Source organism: Lycorma delicatula, chromosome 4 (assembly GCF_047948215.1).
Source record: "Lycorma delicatula isolate Av1 chromosome 4, ASM4794821v1, whole genome shotgun sequence".
NCBI lineage: Eukaryota > Metazoa > Arthropoda > Insecta > Hemiptera > Fulgoridae > Lycorma > Lycorma delicatula.
Genome location: NC_134458.1, coordinates 90,399,571 through 90,418,769, shown reverse-complemented (window position 1 = coordinate 90,418,769; position 19,199 = coordinate 90,399,571). Strand labels below are relative to the sequence as shown.

The 19,199-nt window shown below is 29.0% G+C and overlaps 1 protein-coding gene across 3 annotated transcripts in view; it reads right to left on the bottom strand.

Annotated features, from left to right (window-relative positions):
• Positions 1-2,451: 2,451 nt before the first annotated feature.
• The window catches only part of Ssadh (succinic semialdehyde dehydrogenase), a 47,866-nt gene continuing 31,118 nt past the window's right edge, over positions 2,452-19,199 (bottom strand). For all 3 annotated transcript variants that reach the window (XM_075363579.1, XM_075363580.1, XM_075363581.1), the window contains exons 6-10: positions 16,240-16,347; positions 15,667-15,830; positions 14,549-14,704; positions 11,584-11,756; positions 2,452-8,087 (exon numbers count right to left, since the gene is read on the bottom strand). In XM_075363579.1, coding sequence (XP_075219694.1) covers positions 7,820-8,087; positions 11,584-11,756; positions 14,549-14,704; positions 15,667-15,830; positions 16,240-16,347 — 869 coding nt within the window. In that variant the 3' untranslated portion in view covers positions 2,452-7,819. The remainder of the gene's footprint in view (positions 8,088-11,583; positions 11,757-14,548; positions 14,705-15,666; positions 15,831-16,239; positions 16,348-19,199) is intronic.

The following is a 19,199-nucleotide window of genomic DNA, read 5'->3' as shown; positions in this document are numbered from 1 at the left end:
CAAAAATCTGTATGAGCCAGTCAAAGAACTGAGTAAGTGTACTGAGTGAAGACTCCAAAGCACTCACTATAAAGGGCTCAAACAGAGAAATGGCTTATCTTTCCTCATTTTCAACATAGCATTAGAAAGATAGTACAGGTCATCAGTGACAATGGCAAAATGGAGTTAGCAGGGTTAAGAATACTTGTGTTTGTTGATGACATAATAACAATGGGAACTACAGTAGAGGATATTAAGAAACTTAAAGAAAGTGCAGAGAAAATGGGTCTACAAATCAATGCAGATAAAACTAAATAAATAATGGTGAGTAAAAAGGGAAAAGAAGGTAAAGACAAATACATTAAAATTAATGGTGACTCGTTTGAAAAGGTAATTTCACATACCTAGGAGTAAATATAAATTGTAAAAATGAAATCGAAGAATAAGTGGGCCATTTCATCTCAAATGCAAATAAAAGCTGGTCAGTTAACAGTATTCTTAAGATCAGAGTCTCAAGAAAGGAGAATGAGAAGGTATACTGTACAATTATACAGCCAATGTTAAACTAAGGGTGTGAAACTTTGACCTGTAAGAGAAAGTTGGAAAATCAACTAACATCCTTTGAAAACAAAATTTTGAGGAATATATACAAACCAGTGCTAGATGAAGAAACAGGAACGTGGTGTATGAGAAGAAGCAAGGAACTGCATGAGCTGTACAGGAAGCCAACAATATTAAACATTATCAAAACTAAAATAATACGGTAGGCAAGACAAATGGTGAGAGTAGATCATAATATTAATACAAAAGAGCTCCGAGCCTAAAGTACAATGGAGATAGAAGACCTGGGCAACCAAGGAAAAGATGGGAGGTGGGGGTGAGAGAAATCGTCAAAGAAACAGGCCACAAGGGTGACTGGTTGGTGAAGGTGGGTGATAGAGATGGATGGAAGAGGCTGACAATGGAAGTCCCCATGAGGTCAAGACTACAAAAGAAGATAATAAAATACTAATATAATAATATAATAAAAAGTATGAAAAGTATTATGTATAATAAATTTCAAAATTAATTTGTATTAGTAGCAAAATTTTGTTTGGCAGGAAAAAATTTCTACCAATTTTTCCCTGAAAATTAAATTCAAAAATGGGGGGTAGACCTATATTCAAGCGAATACAGTAGTAAATATAAAATTAAATATATTGAAAAATTAATGCATGATGTCATGTACAAAATGGCAATTGAATAATGAACAAAATTTGTACATACATGAATACATTAGAAGCAATAATAACTGGAATTTATATCCATAAGATGTTACCAAAAACTAATAATAAGAAAACAATTATATACCGTATAAACGATGAAAACATTAAACATGACAACTGGTCAAAGAATGCTTATCTCTTTATAGAAAAGAAATAGGATTAAAACCTGAAACTAATCGATACTGGCAAAAAAGGAATACCTATCTATTTCCAATTAAACAAATGCATGGTTATCAAATTTGAAATCAGTTACTTTCCTTCACTTGATTGAATTTCATACAATTTGACAAACACTGTAAACAAAAAGCACTGATATCACTCCTCAAAAATAACTCCAATGTAAAAAAGGAAGATGCCAGATTTAGTATCTTTTACAAAATTGCACTACAAAAAAAGTAATGAAATCATTGCAGTACACCAGTACTTCACTCCAAACCAGAATGTCTCAGTAAATTTTTAGGGCTGATATATTTAATACTGAATGACTAATGATATAGATGTCATTTGAATAGGGTGATCTGAAAAATCTTATTGCAATGCTCTATAATTATCTTTTTCTATAATTTTTTTATATAGTATACAACCTGTTTAGGCATGTTAAATTTTTGGATCCAACTGAATTGTAGTAAAGTAAAATAAGAGCTGAATATGAGAAAACAAAATATAAATTAAATGATAACAAGCTGTATGATGGCTCTTCATTCAGCCAAAATAACATACTGATCATTGCACATTGTTGTAACATCATGTACAATTTATTGATCTTGAAGCTTACATTGTCATGAAGCTTAATTAAATTAGTGTTCATTGTTATGAATCGAAGTACTATGTTTTGTTTTTTACCGTAGTGTATTATTATCATTACCAACAACAATAATTGACACTGTAATCATTAAAGTTGTATATTCAAATAATTAAGTGAATGCAATTATTGTCATTAATTAATTTATGGTCATACATTAAAACTTTCATTCCCTCACTACAATATGTGTATAAATCCATGTTTGAATCCATAAATAATATTAATATACAGATAAAATAAATACGACTTAATAGTTTATCAGTTTTAATGATTAAAAAAACTACAACAGATTAAAAAAAAAAAAATTTTAATTAATTTTGAATAGAAATTAAATTTTTTTTAGATGAAAATTGAGCACAAAATAATCTTATAATATTCTTTGGTTTTTAAATGAAATAAGTCTAGTACTTTGTTACAATCATCATATTATCTTGCAATAAAGTAATTATTTACAAACAACATAAAATAAAATTATTACAAAAAATTAAAACATGAAATAATTGTGGTAAAATATTTTTCTTCCTACTAATTAACCATAAAAATTTTGTAAACTTAAATTAAAAGACTGCTCAGCTTACTTCATGTAAGAAAAAATACAATGAAAGATTGTTGTTTTCTGTTCCAAAATATAATTAATATAATATAAGAGTTACTATACTACACAATAAATTGAACAGCCTATTTTTCTGATAACTAATATAACATGGCTAAATAATAAACTGAAAATAATAAGAAAGTTTACAGTTCTAATGAATAATAAATCTTATACAACAAATTGTTTAATAAGGAATTATAAATCTATATGTGTCTTATTTTTGCGCACACATCCATATTTACTTACATATACAGTGCACATGTATGTGTGAGTGAGAATAAAAAAATAAGACTTATCTTAAGCTAACTTAAAGAAAATGTTTAAGTAACATTTTCATAAATTATTTTTTCAAGTAAAAAAACTTCCAAAACTATTAAAAAATTTCCAGCAAATAAGTTCTTCAATTTTTAAGTCCTTACCGTAGCAACAGTGCGCTATAACTAGAACTTCACCAAAGCAGTATCAGGATAATTGATGTTAGTATATTTAAATACTGACCAAGGTAAAGAGTAAAGGTGTTTAGTTTTAAATGCAACATAGTAATCACTGGAAATTTTAGAATAATTTTTGATCATTTTTACATAAAACAGTAATTTATTAAGACTAAAAATGAGACATTTTTTAAAATGTTTCCTTTACACAGACTTAGGAATAGATAATTCATACTATTTCCTTATATAACCATATCTATTTTTAAAATGTATCATTTCAATTACATACATATAAGGTTTTCATCTATAAAACAAATTAACCCCTCTCCGATCTCTTGACAAAATATTACTTCTAAACAATGCAGTTAAAAAAGTGTTGACAAATTACATTTTCACTCTTTATTATCTTATTTTTCTTGATGAAAGTCTACATGGCTTTGTACAAATATTACTTCTAACGTTTATTGTGGCTTTAGAGTGCATTAGTAACAGCAAATCATTACAATTTTTTCTTTTATATATTTAATAGACAAGTCTGTCTATTAGCACGATTTTTAATAGGTTATTGTGTATTTATTGTCCTATTTATTTCTATACTATTATGTATTTTTTAATATTATTATTATTATTATAAAAATTCCTCTTTTCACAGTAAATCCAATACTTCATTTTAAATTATATGATAGATTTAATTAGCAAAAAAAAAACTACCTACAAGCTAATAAATAAAAGTATAAGAAGCAACATTCCTCAAGAAAAAATAAAGCAAAATAACATAATATGTTAAAAAAAAATTACCTGGCAAGGGGATAACATAAATATCATTAATAAAGAACTACTAAAACTGAAACAAATGAACATATGTAGGTCAAAATTGTTGCATATTTTAAATGAAACTAAAAAATACCATACTCTGAAATACATAGTTTTAAAAATTGGCCTTAAGAATTTAAGAACGCTAAATTAATGATAATGTAAATCTATATTTAAAAAAAAAAATTGCATACATATATACATAACATACATACATACATACATACATACATACATACATACATACATACATACATACACACACACACACACACACACACACACACACACACACACACACACACACACACACACACATATATATATATATATATAAATTATTTCATTTCATAATCACAGACCAAATTCTAAAATAAAAATTAAAAAAAGAAGTTAAATGATAAAGATAATTATTCTATTCTATATCTACAAACAATATAAAATCTTACTTATGTACATATCTTATTACATGCATATTATATTAACAAATACATAAGCAGTGCAAATATATATATATATAGATAGATAGATATTTTATAAAAAGCACATAAAATTGGAAGACATGATACGTATATATATATTTTTTATAAAGACACTGTCATGGAAGACATTACTTCAATCATATTTAATATATTTTTATAGACCACTTAAGTGGTCATTTTGTTAAGTGGTTCATATAGAGAAAATTTGTTCAAAATAACAACAGCAATGTTAAGTTACAATAATTGTGTTGTTATTCGATGAAACATATGATAAAACAGTGATGATAATATATGACAATAAACCACACACCTCATCCAGATAATATAGTATAGTAAAAATAGATTTACCTACTAAATTCATTGTTCTGAAATTGTTACAACTAACAGAGATTAATTTTCTTGAGTAACAGGTAACTAAATCATTTATGAGTATTACATTTAACAGGTTAATACATAATGTAATAATGCATCAGCAACTTTAATGAAAATAGGATAAGTGTTGTCATACTAAATATATAATTTTTATTCTATATTACTTTGTCTAAGCACAAAAAAATTTTATTTTAAACAATTCAGTTTTTCATTCACTGCAAGCATAACTGATCCTAAAATCTTACAATCAATTATCTTAATAAAATTTTGGTTACAGTTTAACAAACTGCGATTTTGTAACTTTCTGCTAGTTTTATTTCTAAATAGTGTATGTGTGTGAGTATATTTTTAACAAAAAACAAATTTTCAATAATGTATAATTAAATGCACAGATACACAACATTAAGAAAAAATCATTGCATCTAACAATATATCTCTAATGTCTAGGTTTCTAAAGAGAAAACTGGATATAGAAAAACACTGGAAATATTTTTCCCAGTCTATCATATCTTTTTCTGACTTCCTATACTCCTTTATGCTGCATAAATGGTCATTTCCAGGACATAATTTTTATAATATAATGTTAATAACATAATTATAACATAAAAATATGTAAGCTAAATAATAGCTACACAACTTATTTTTTAGACTCCATGTACTCCTTTATATTACAATATTTTTACTTATAGTAATTAAATTACATCAACAATTTATTTCACAATAATTCAATGTTCACATTTATTTAGATGGCACTATATTCTAACTGTAATTCATACTATATGGGTGGATACTGACTAGAAGAAAAGGCTGATGCCGAATGATTAATATCTAAATAACAAAGTACTCAACTATCATTAAAATCTGGCTGCAGTTTCAATCTGGCTAATGACAACAGCAGCCAATCCCTGAAAAGTACTAAACAAAATTAAAGCTCTGATTTAACTAAAATTAATAAAACCATAAGCTTGTATACATGTTTCAGGGCTACTGAATATAGTCATGTAAGTTGCCTACAGATAACAATAGAATGTTAAAAGTGTTGACCTTAGCTTCCAGTTCATACATAATTTTTTTAATGTTTAAAATTAAACACATTGATTAGAATAAACAAATAGTATTTAGAAATTAGAATATAAGCCACTATAATTTTTTTAAACAATCAAGATAATTATTTTTTGTTGTGTGGTCACAACATGAAAATTTATTCTTAGTAAATTATAGTTTAATTTTAAAAGATACAACAATAATAATTAAAAAAAGAAGTAATTATGATATATGCAATAATAGGAAACGGTTAAACAAAATCGTTAAACAATAATTTAAAGTGTTTTAATTTAATATGTGTAATTTTTACACAAGGAAAATTACTTTTAGAATGTTTCAATTAGACATCCGGTAAATACTTCTATTGGTAAAATACATATATATTAGAGGAATGTAAATTCATCTACCTGGAATGTTTTACTAAAAATCACAATTACCTACATAATATTGCATTTACTAAAAAGTGCACCTTCTAATACATATCTTAATGTGTAAATACAGAATCTTGTTTCATTACCTAATTTATTCACAACAGATCATAAGAAGCATAATGTGGTGCATGCCTACTAAACATATGATTTACAGTCCTCACTGTTGCACACCAACAGCTTGTATGCATGTTTCAGGGCTACTGAAAATAGTCAGGCAAGTTGCCTACAGATAACAATAGGCTGCAAAAGTGTTGAACTTAGCTTCCAGTTCATGCATGATTTTTTTAAATGTAACAATTAACACTCGTACAATTAAACTGTAAAACTATAATAAATTATTATCTGTTACAGATGATTATGTAAATTTTAATGGCGAGAACTGAAGCGAACTAAGACTGTAGACAATCACAATTAGGTTACCTTTAACCTGATTTTCCTCCAGATATAATAGGTGTTCTCAGAACAGAAATCACTGATGTCTCCACAAGATACTGTTATGCTTATGGAATAGAACAAATGCAGATGGAATTCCATGGTTTTGGAAGGTATCCACAGAGAAGGCCATCAAAGAAATTTAAAAATATTTATATAGCATATTCAATACTCTAAATAAATGAAGACATGACATGACATGAACTAAAAATGAAAAGCAGAATTCACATAGACAATTAAAGTGGAAAAAGGTCTCATTATAATCAGAGAGTTGAAAGGTATAAGAGGCCCAATAACAGTAAAGGAATGAGAACATGATAGATATCAAAGAAGGAAAACTTATTTGGACGACAGAAATGAGATTGCTTTAATCAGCTGCAGGTTTAAAATGTAGGGTAACTGGAGAAATAATATATGAAAGGGTTTGGATGGATTAAGGTGGAAAACCATCATAAAAAGTATAAAAAAAAGCTGTATTAAGTAAATAACGATAAAAATATAATGTTTGAAAACAGTCATCTGCAATTAAATTAACAAGGGAATGGAGTAGGGTGTAGGAAAAAACAATTGGATTATTAATTGATAAAGAAACTTGAAACAGTATAAATCAAACTATAGTCACACAGTATGCTACAGCACATAAAGTAAACTCAATATGATGTGCTACACATTACATAATGTGCAAACGAAAGTATTTCTCACGATTTACAATGTGAATAGCCACATAGTTGCATAATCTATATCTGTAATGCTATTTATACTGTGAAGTTTCTGCTCAGCTTTATAAATTTCACAATTTTTCATGTATGAAATAATTTATCCATAACCTTAAAACTATAGAAGTATGGCAGCTTCATTTAAATTATAGCTTTTGCTGTGGCCAACACACGCAGAGCATAAGGCAAACAACTAAAAATATGAAGCGCATAATTGTTCTTCAGGGTAACAGGATGTTTTAAGAGCAAACATAGCAAGATTGAAGAAAAACACCTATCAGTAATTTAACAGAAAAGGTTACAGAATCTATCATAAAACTAAAATTTCTTTTAGATACATGAACAAAAAGTTAATCTGTAACACTGATTATATTTTTCATAAAATTATATCATCACTGGCTTTATAGTAATTTGAAATAAAAACATGAACATATAGTGAAAAATCAACACTGCAATATTACTGCAGATTTCCAAAACATATATATTTAACATAAACAAACTCTTCAATTCCATGATGCGAACCTTCTCGTCCAATTCCAGATTCTTTTATACCTCCAAATGCAGCTTCAGCAGATGAAATAATACCTTCATTAACACCAACCATACCGACTTCCATTTTTTTTGCAACTCGCCAAACCTGAGTAACATCATTTGAATAAAAATAACCGGCAAGACCACGTTTTGTGCAATTACTGATTGTCACAGCCTCATCTTCTGAACTGAATCTGCAACATAAAATTGTTTTTTGTAATTATCATATATTAATTAAAAAGATTTTCTAAATAAAATCTTTTTTGAAAATACAAGTTAAGAATTTTAGTAGATAAGTGAAAATTATATAAGGATACAAATTAAAGCATTTAAAATAAAACAGTTTCAAAGCAGCTTAAAAAAAAACTAGTTAAAAGCTTTGAATAAATTTAAACTATTATAATTTTTTTCTTTTCCTAATTTACATCAGGCAACCGATCCATTAGTAATTCTCTGATCCTACAGATAGACAACATAATAGGTACAGCAGCGCATTTAGTTAAAAATGAGAAAACAGAATAAGCAGACTAAGGGGTTGAAGATTTTTAGTTTTGTTTTAAATTCTCACAAAAACAGTCATCACAGTTCTCAGACCTGAATGCATCAATTGTTGTTCTGGGTGAACCAGGAAACAAATTTTGTTTTTTTTCAAAATCATATCCAGAATTTCTTTTCAGTGGCTTCCTTGATCCAGTGGTATTGAAAAAACCAGCTTCTAATTCTATTTGATTCATAGTAGAGATCAAAGGGGTATTCTGTATATAATGTTAGTTTAATTACTTCATTCATGACAATATAATCCGGATATATACTGTTCAAATATCCATGGAATTTTCAACAAAAAATTAGTTACAAAAAAAAGTTTCCCATTATTCTGCTAGTATCAAATGAAATCATGACATATCACAAGCATGATAGTTCTTGGACAACAAACAGCTTGGACTGCTCTTCTTGAACTGAATAAGTCTATTAGATTTGAAACTGATGTAAACAGACATTCTGGTCTGCTATTGATGGACTTGAACTTGCAGAAAATTGTTGATGTGGCATACCCTAATTGTACATATAATAACAAATTAATAATAATAATAAATATAATTAATAATAATAAATTACTGTACACATAACATAAATTTTGTTTGTAATATTAAAACAAAACATAATATTAAATTACTTATTTATAAGTTGATTATTTTTCTTGCCACACCTAGTGCTTGGTTGAACCAGAGAAAGACAACACACACATAAGTCTATCAGCCATGGCAAGGATAGTTTTACCAACCTAATTTTTTGTTGGAATGTTTTCAACAATACCAAACATAGATGAAATGGATTATAGTACAATAATCTCAGTAAACTTCAATGATTTTGGAAAGATAGTAATGCATTATGATGGATTCTTTGGTCGGACCTGTCGAAGATAGAGCAGGAGATTTTGTAGGAGGTGTTAGTTGATAACATCAAGGTGAGAATAGATTATGGAAGCATGAATGGGGTAGAAGAGCATAGAAAACATATAGAATGGGGTAGAAGAACATACGAAAATGTAGCTGAATTTTAGATCATTGTTTTTCTGCTTGATTCTTCTCAACTATCTTCAGTTGAAGAAATTAAGAGTATGTTTAATGTGTCTTATTAAATCAGTGGTATTAATAAAACGAATGATTATTACTTGAAAGATTATCATTTACAATTATATCTCATTCTCCCTTCTTTACAATCTTTGTTAATGAATTAAAAAAAACAATCTTTGCTAAAGAGTGGTCGCTTATCTTTAAAATAAATAATATCCATCCCTACCAAACCAGACAATGGAACACTTTTTGTACAACTCAACACAAGGCTTATGAGAAAGGGCCTTATTATGCTTCCATTGTCATTTTTAATAAATCACCAAACGAGCTGAATAATTTTTAGGTAATACTATTAAAGTAATGATAATAAAAACCCTGATTTTTCTGCATCCTATTCAACAAGTATAAAAATATGACTGAAATAATTTTCAATGGCACTTTTTGAATTGTGAATTATTTTGTATCAATTTTTTATAATTAATATACTAACCTAACATTATTTCATGTGTTAAAGTTTAAATAATTAATATGAACTTTAATACACCTACTTATAATTTATTTTGATTTTTATCATTTATCTTATAAAGATGTGAACTATATAATGAGTTATTACGTACCAATCAAAATATGAAATTTATTTATTTATTTACAGTTATGATTTTTTTCTTCTCTAATCATAGAGAAGGTTTTCTTTTGATTTTTCACTTAATTATTTACTACTGAAATTTTTTCTCCTATCAAAAGGATAAATTTTTGTCTTGGTTTTATTTACTTGTATCATTTTTTTTATTTAGTTACTAACCGGTCTAGCTGGGATTCAACAAGTGTAATACCCTTGTACAAGCCAGTTTTCCACTGAAGTCATACCTGATGTGATAAATAAGAAAGTCTTTCCTGTTTTTTTTTTTTTTTTTTTTAAATTTATTTGTAAAATTATTTTTCTTTCACATAAAAATATATGTATTTCTACTAATTATATCATTATATATATTGTTCCACAGAAATTTATTTATTATTTTGCATGCAATAATTTTTTAATTTTAAAAAAATGTATATTTTGGTTATTATACGGTTATGATATTAATGTTTTTGTTTTTTACTAAGCAATGAAATAAACCATATTGCATCACAATTACGATGATAATTCCTAGGTCCTCTCCATCAAAGCAAGTTGGCATAAGAATAACTAGGTAATTCCAAAAGCATCACAATTGCATTAACAACATTTTCTTAAAAATGACCTATTCATGAACATAAATATTTGATCCATATACCTATTTCTCCATTCAGTCACAAACTACATTCAGGCAGTTATCACACTATTGGACCACTTCTTGCAGACCCTTGTTAAAGAACTTCACTGCCAGCAACTCCATCCACGAGCTCTTTATTAATACAAAGCACCAGATAGCCAATCTGACCTTCATCTAGGTGAAGAGATGATACAACGTGCAAAGTCCAGGCTGTAGGAGAAAGTAAAATAATTCCCGCTTTAACTGCTTTAGGATTTAAGTCTCTTTGCATCCTTTACGAATTCCCATGCTATTTATGTTTATAATGATTTACAAAGCTTCTTCAGTATTTTACAAGAAACTTCTAAGGTTACATATTTATGATTTCTGTAAAATTTTCTTCCAGTCTCAAATAATGTAGCCATGAATTTTTTGTTTTAATACAGTACTACTCAAATTTTTTGGCTTGTCCTTCCTTGAATTTCCAAAACCCACTTTTATATATCACTCATAATGTTCACACATAAACTTATAATTAACTCATAATGTTATATTCACTAACAGAGAATAAATGCTGATCACATCTATGACCTTTCAATAGCAAAAAACTCATCACGCTTCGCAGTCGGTGGAGGGTTAATGACAATTGCATTAATCCTCATATAATTTAACATTCACAAATTAATTTTACTTTAATTTTAAATTAAAACTTATAATATTAAAAACACGTTTCAATAAAGTTTAAATTGGAATAAAATTTAGCTTACATTTTATTTATCATACAATTTTTTATCATAAAATTAAAAAAAAACACTGTCTCACTAACATAAAAGAACATTCACTAAAGGTGATGAATAAAACAAGAAAAAATAATTAATAATTACTTGATACAAACAGCTACCGGACCAAATATTTCTTCAAGGTAGCATAACATGTCTGTTTTGATATTAGTTAAAAGGGTTGGCTGATAAAATTGTTCACCGATTTCTGTAGCACGTTGGCCACCACATACCACCGTTGCTCCTTTATCTACAGCATCTTTTACTATACCTTCAACCTGTAAAAGTGAATAACAAAACAATAAGGTAATGTAATGTAAAATAACAAATTTACCAGAGAGTTTACAATACTGTGATGGAAATTGGTGGAGCTTGACCACAGATAATCAGAAAAGATAGATAATTAATTTAATTTTTAAAAGTACTAAAAGTAAGCATAAACAAATTGTTTCAGGTAAAATAGCCCAAAAAATAGCCAGAATCATTCAGCTAATTTCACATGACGCTATGTGTATATTCCTTTACTAATTTGCTCCTACGGTATAGCCATTTTAGTATTCTGTAATGAAATGAGATAAGATAATTCATGCGCTTTACTTGGTGATTTATTAAAATCAATTTAATTTAAAAATGAAATGTATTTTGTAAATACTACATCTTCCGTCCTTTATTTTTTCACTGTTAATGTATACACTGCTTAACATTACATTATGACTAGGCTTACTACCATGATCTTCCAGCAAATTATGCATATACCATTAAGTAATTTCTTGTATGCATTTTTACGACTATGCTTTATTTCCTGATTGTCATTCACAGTAGAAATATCTTACACAATTGTCCCACTACTGCTGGTGTTATTTTAGTATCTGTCTTGTGTTACAGTTTAGTGTTATTTATTTGTTTTGTATAATTGTATACCACATCAATTTTTTCATGTCTTAGTTAAGAATAAATCATATTCTACAATTATAAATAAGAATTATTTCATTAAAAAGAAGCCGGAGGCATTAGACAGATTTACATGAAGACAAATCAATTAATAAAACTATGATTGACTTTGGATCAGTGAAACAACAGTTAAAGATACTGCAAATAATAGATAAAATAAAAGCTTACTGCAGCCATCCTATCCAAGCATCCTCATACATAAGTTTCTTTAGATACCTGTTGTTTGATAATGAAATCTTATTTAGAAATTTCTAATGACGCACATTGTTTGTGGTTAATCCAGCAGAAATATGTAGGAATTCTTATTAGTAATTGATCGACCTCCCAAACAGAGGTAGTTTCTCTGAGGGTTAATCATCCCCATTCTTCATCTTTTATTTAAATATTGAGAGTTCAGTCAACTGCCATAATTTCAATTAATTATCAATTTAAACTCAAAAAACTTAAATTTTATGGAATGTTAAAAGTAAATACAAACAGTAAAATTTACACAGTATATTCAATACTTTTTAAACCTGTAATTTGTTACTCATATTAATATCCATACAGCTTTTATTTAATTACTAATAAAGAATTTAAAAAAACAAACAGAACAAAGGTACAATGGTTTAACAAACTTTTTCACTTATACGAGGGTTATTTTTCTTTCAATGTCCGATCGGTCATGAAATTAAAACCACGGTGAAAATAAGAAATTTTTTATTTGTAACAAGTGCTTACATAGTAATGCTATTTCTCTACATAGTCGCCACTCCAATTTAGACATTTGTCGCAGCTTGGTACTAACTTTCCAATACCCTCGTCATAGAACGAAGCTGCCTGCGTTTTCAGCCATGATTCTACGCTGGTCTGCAGCTCGATGTCAGTGCCAAAATGTTGTCCTCCTAGCCAGCGTTTCATGTGAGCAAAGAGGTGAAAATCGGATGGAGCCAAATCCGGGCTGTATGGTGGGTGATCAAACACTTCCCAACGCAAACACTGCAGGAGCTTCTTTGTTACAGCAGCAGTGTGGGGCCGAGCATTGTCATGGAGAAAGACAATGCCTGATGACAACATATCTCTCTGCTTATTCTGAATTGCCCTTTGTAGACGTTGAAGAGTCACTCAGTATGAGGCTGCAGTGATGGTCGTGCCGCGTTCCTTGAATTCCACCAAGAGCACTCCACTCCGGTCCCAGAACACAGTAGCCATACACTTTCTGTTGGAGAAGGTTCGCTTGAACTTCTTTGGTTTACTGGGAGAATGAGAATGCATCCACTGTTTGGATTGTTCTTTTGTTTCTTCAGTTTCGAAATGAACCCATGTTTCCTCCTCTGTGACAATTTTGTTCAAAAATCTTCTCCTTCATTGTGGTAGCGCTGGAGAAACGTTAGGGAGGTGTCCATTCTCATTGTTTTGTAATGGTCAGACAGCATCTTGGGAGCCCATCTCGCACATAGTTTGCGGTACTGAAGTCTCTCACTCGCAATGGTGTAGAGAGCTGACCTTGAAATTTCAGGAAACGAATCACTCAATACAGAAATTGTGAACCGATGATTTTCTCGAATTGCCTCATCCACTCGCTCAACGAGATCATCGGTTGACACTCGCTTCCTTCCCTAACCGCCTGCATCATGAACATCTGTACGTCCTGCTTTAAAGTTCCTGCACCATTGTCGCACTTTGCTGTCACTCATTGAAGTTTCACCGTACACATTACTTATTCATCTATGAATTTCAGTTGCATTACACCCCTCAGCCTGAAGAAATCAAATTACCGCACGCACTTCACACTTGGTGGGAGATGCTAGTGTTAATTTTTTCATTCCCTTCTAGAGAATTTTTATCATCTTCAAAAAATATTAAACAAAATTTTAAATAGCACTCTTGCCTTACTAATTTTTCTACATAAAACTATTCAGTTTATAAATGTTTTATTTTCATAAATTATCTGAATCATATTCAATTCTTTAATTAAATGACACTAAGTATACTGTTATATTTAAAGTACAAATAAGTGAACAATTGATTTATGATATAAGTCTGTGAGATTCTAATAAATAATTAATTCAATATGAAGAAATAAAAACTGTAATTTTATATATAAAAAAAAATATGTTAAAATAAAAAGCAAACTTACTTTATTCACTTGAGCCTTATTGATTAGAGGCCCTTGGTTTACATCACTCTGAATACCATTTCCTAATTTCAAATTAATCATTCTTTCCTTTAATTTTTCAACAAATTTATCAAAAATACCATCTTGTATTAAAAATCGGTTGGCACTTACACATGTCTGAAATAAAACATAATAGTTAAAAACAAAAACATCAAATAAAGAGTAAATAAATAAATTTAAAAACATATATAAATATAAACTTATGAAAATTAAAAAAAAAAATCATCAACATACTGACCACTGTGCCAAATAACCTAAAACAACACAAAACAATATCAAACACAGTAATAGAACCTAAAAACTAATGCCAAAAGTTGACTTTCGCGGGATCCTGTATCATCAGTCGATATAAAATTACAAAAAAAAAGACAAAAATGGCAGTAATAATAAAATAAAACAAACTAAGGTTTATGAAAAAACCAATTTTAAATTACATAAATGAATTAACAACCTTTCTTGAATCACTCAAGGATTGCTTGTTAAGTATGTTTGAGGTAGTAAATACCTGTTGAATTATAAGCAAACTGCAACCATGTTTATTGACTTAAAAGAATACATTACATTTTCTGATGATAGCCATTGAAAGCGTTTAGATAAATTACAAAATGCGCACTTAAAGAAGAGGCTTAAATGTGGTTTGTATGTAAACAACACAACACAATTGTAGTAACTGAAAATGCAATAAAGATTTGTTATGAATGAATATATTCACATGAGACATGGTTAACGCAATGAGTGGTAGAGACCAAACTGACAAAGCAACCGAAGGGTCTAGAATGCCCTAGTGGTCAGTAGGAAAACTAACACTTTCAATTGCCATCATCTTAACAAAGGTTTTAAAACTACGATTCTAACTTTGACTTAACAAACACATCATCTCATTAATTTTATTTATACATATCTCCAACAAAGTTAAAAACAAAATGTACACTATCTGAACTAGATTAAATCATCACTAATTTTAATTTAAAAACTGAAACAATACTAATGTGTAACAGTTTTAAAAAACTGAGTTAATACAGCAAAACATAGTTAAAATCAAACACAATTATTTAATAAGAATTTTTTTTTAACTTTACCTGGCCACAATTTCTGAATTTAGAAGCAATTGCTCCATCAACAGCCTTATCTATATCAGCACTATTAAATACAATAAAAGGAGCATTACCACCTAATTCAAGACCAACTCTTTTAATACCACTAGCACACTGCTGGTATAACAATTTACCAACTTCAGTAGAACCTATATTAACAAATAAATTATTAGAAGTTGTAAAAAGCTAAAACAAATATTAAACATCATAATACTATGTCAATTAAATTTTGTAGATCTCAATTCAGCAATATAATATCCTGTGATCAAAACAATGCAACTTAGCTAATAATAATCAATCATTTTACTTTTACAAGGCTTCTCATAAGAATAAAATATAGTTAAAGCAGTACAAGAAAATACATAAAATACAATATTGAAAATACATCATAAAAAAAGCTATAATTTTATATTTTTCTTGTAGTGTAATTTTCTTCACCTAAAATAAAAACTGTTTAATTATACTGTTAATCAAATTAATTATGGTAAATAAAATTTAACAGAATATAACTTTTAATGCTTTATTTAAAAATAAATAAATAATAATGAAATTACTTACCTGTGAAAGATAAGCCAGCAATTAATGGGCTTTCACAAAGTTCCTTACCGACTGTTGGAGCATTTGGTCGATCACTAGTAACCACATTTATTACACCTTTAGGTATACCTAAAAACAAATCAAATATGAAAAGAATAAATACTTTATTTTTGTAAAGAGAAAATTTTTAATTTAGCTATACTTTATAACACAAATACACTGATCCACAATCCACAGTGAGGAGAAAAGAATTCCTTGCCTCATAACAAAGCTTTATGAAATAATAACAGAGAGCAAGGTTTCACATGCAAATAATTTATTGCTGGCACTAAAATGTATAATGATAAACTATAAGTAGTTCATCATAACATAACTTTATGATAATATTATTTGTAAAGGATTAGTAAGCTTTTGTTAAGATTTTAGTTTTGAAATTAGATTACTGTAGTTATGAAAAAATTACATTTAATATAGAAAACCTCATTTATTTGAATATAAGTAGGGTGAATGATGTCTTGATTAACAAAAAATATCTAAAAAAAGACAAAGTTTTCATAAAAATTCATCTTAACTAAGATATAAATATCTGTTTAAAATTGGTTTTTATAAAATGAAAATATGAGGTTTGATAAAAAAAGGAGAATTTTTAAATTTCCCAGTCTGTAAAGTCCAACTGTCACAATTTTTTTTTGCATTGGTACACTTGTCCCTCACTAGGTTTACATTGGTAGCCATAATGAATGCTTAGTTTATTGTTGGCTGCTGAAAAAATTACATGTGTTTTTAGTATGGTTGGCAATTTTTAACTTGTGGAAAAAATGAAATGAAGTGCAGCACCACATTGAATGTTGCTTTTGGTGATTCTTTAATGAGTAAACCAAGCATTTACAAGAAGGCTGTGAAGACACTGAAGAGGTTGAGTGCCCTGGACAACCCAGCATATCAACAACTTATGACAACATCAAAAAAGTGAAGAAAATAATTATGGACAATCGCCGAATCACTATCAGAGATCAATAAGGATTACTTGTAAGTTCTATGCCATTTGTGTGAAGCAATCTGAAGAAAATGCCTGGATTTGTGGTGAAACAATTCATGGCAATTACAAGACTATAATACACCTGCTCACATCTCACTGCTTCTCCGTGAATTTTTGGCCAAAAACAACACCGTTATGAAACATCAAGCTATACATTTGCTGGACATGGCACAAATGTACCATATCTGAAAAGGGGTACTTTGAAGGTGACAGAATCAATATTGATGAATAAATAAAGATTTTTTGAGAAAAATTTAAATTCTGCATATTTACTTTATCAAACCTTGTATATAAGATGAACAATAGAGTCTGAAAAATTTATGAAAATATTAAAATCACACAGCAGGAAAAAATGCAGTACAAAATTTGTTAGAAATGAAGTATTTTAAGAATATTTTTTCAGTAACATACACCAATTTCAATAGTGCAGAAAAAGGCTTCTAGTAATGTAAAATTTAAATATATAACTTAACCTTCTAATGTCTTATGTCAAGTTTTAAAATAAAAATGACTGACAAGACAAAGGACAACAGTTGAAAGTTTGGGTTCAATTTTTACTGAATTTCAGTATAAGAATCACTTCTTGTACAGAATGTTTTAAAAAGATGCTAACCTATTTTTTATTCATATTTATGTTCATTTATTATCAATTCAATTTTGAAGAAAATTCTAAGTTCACAATAAGCTGAAATATCTCTGCTAAGTAAAAATTTGTCAGTAAAGTCCATAATATAATTTATAAAATTTTGACTTGATTAGTTTAACTACAGGCTTGCAATTATCAGCATTATTTTAATCCTCTGAATAAGATACTTCCCCAATGAATACTGCATTTCCTTCTAAAGGAAATTGCAATACATTTCCTTCTTTTTTGTTAAAATGGAAAATGAACACTATCGATCCATAATTCACTTTTTATTTCTGGATGGAAAAATTTGCAAAGAAATAAAAATGAAGTTGGATTCTGTCTATAGGGACTCTTCAACATCCATGACAACTGTGAGATATTGGTTTAACGAATTTAATCATGGCTGTACATCTGATTTTGATTAGGAGCACCCAGGTCGCCCAGCAGATATGGTTACTGAGGAAATTGTTGAAAGGGCCACGACGTGATTCTTGCTGATCACAGAACGAAAGTGTGCGAAATAGCAGAGGCCGTCAGTGCATCATACAGAATGGCAATAAACATTTTACATGATAATGAGAAAGCTGTCGACCCAATGGGTGCCACGATTGCTCACTTTGGACAACAAGCGGATATGGCTGTCAACCTTGAAGCAGTGTTTGGATCTCTTTAATCGAAATCCGCAGGAGTTTTTATGTCGATTCATCACTAAAAGCCAGAGACCAAACTATAATCAAAACAGGTTTTTCCATGCAAATCTGCTCCAAAGAAGGCCAAAATGGTCCTGTTGATCAGAAAGGTCATGGCTATGATTTTTTTGGGATGCAAATGGAGTAATACTCATAAGATTTTCTGGAAAAAGGAAGCACAATCACAGGGCAGTACTACAGTGAATTACTGGACTAATTCAACAAGAAGTTGAAAGAAAAAGGGTCAACTTGGTAAGGAAAAAAGTGTTGTTTCATCCTGACAACACACGGAATTTTCATGGCCAAATTGCATGAATTGCGCTACAAATTTCTGCCACATCCACCGTACTCACCCGACCAAGCTCCCTGTGACTTCTTTCTGTTTCCCAACATGAAAACATGACTCACGGGGAAAAAATTTGTCTCAAACAAAGAGGTCATTGTCAAGACAGAAGCCTATTTTGAAGAGTTTGACAAATCATATTTTTAGAGGGTTTAAAAAATGGCAAGGACATTGGGAAAAGTGTATCCTTCTAAAAGCAGATTATGCTGAAAAATAATAAAAAAAATTTCTGAAAAACTTGCATTCTCATTCCTAACATGGGTATTTATTGATCCACCCTCA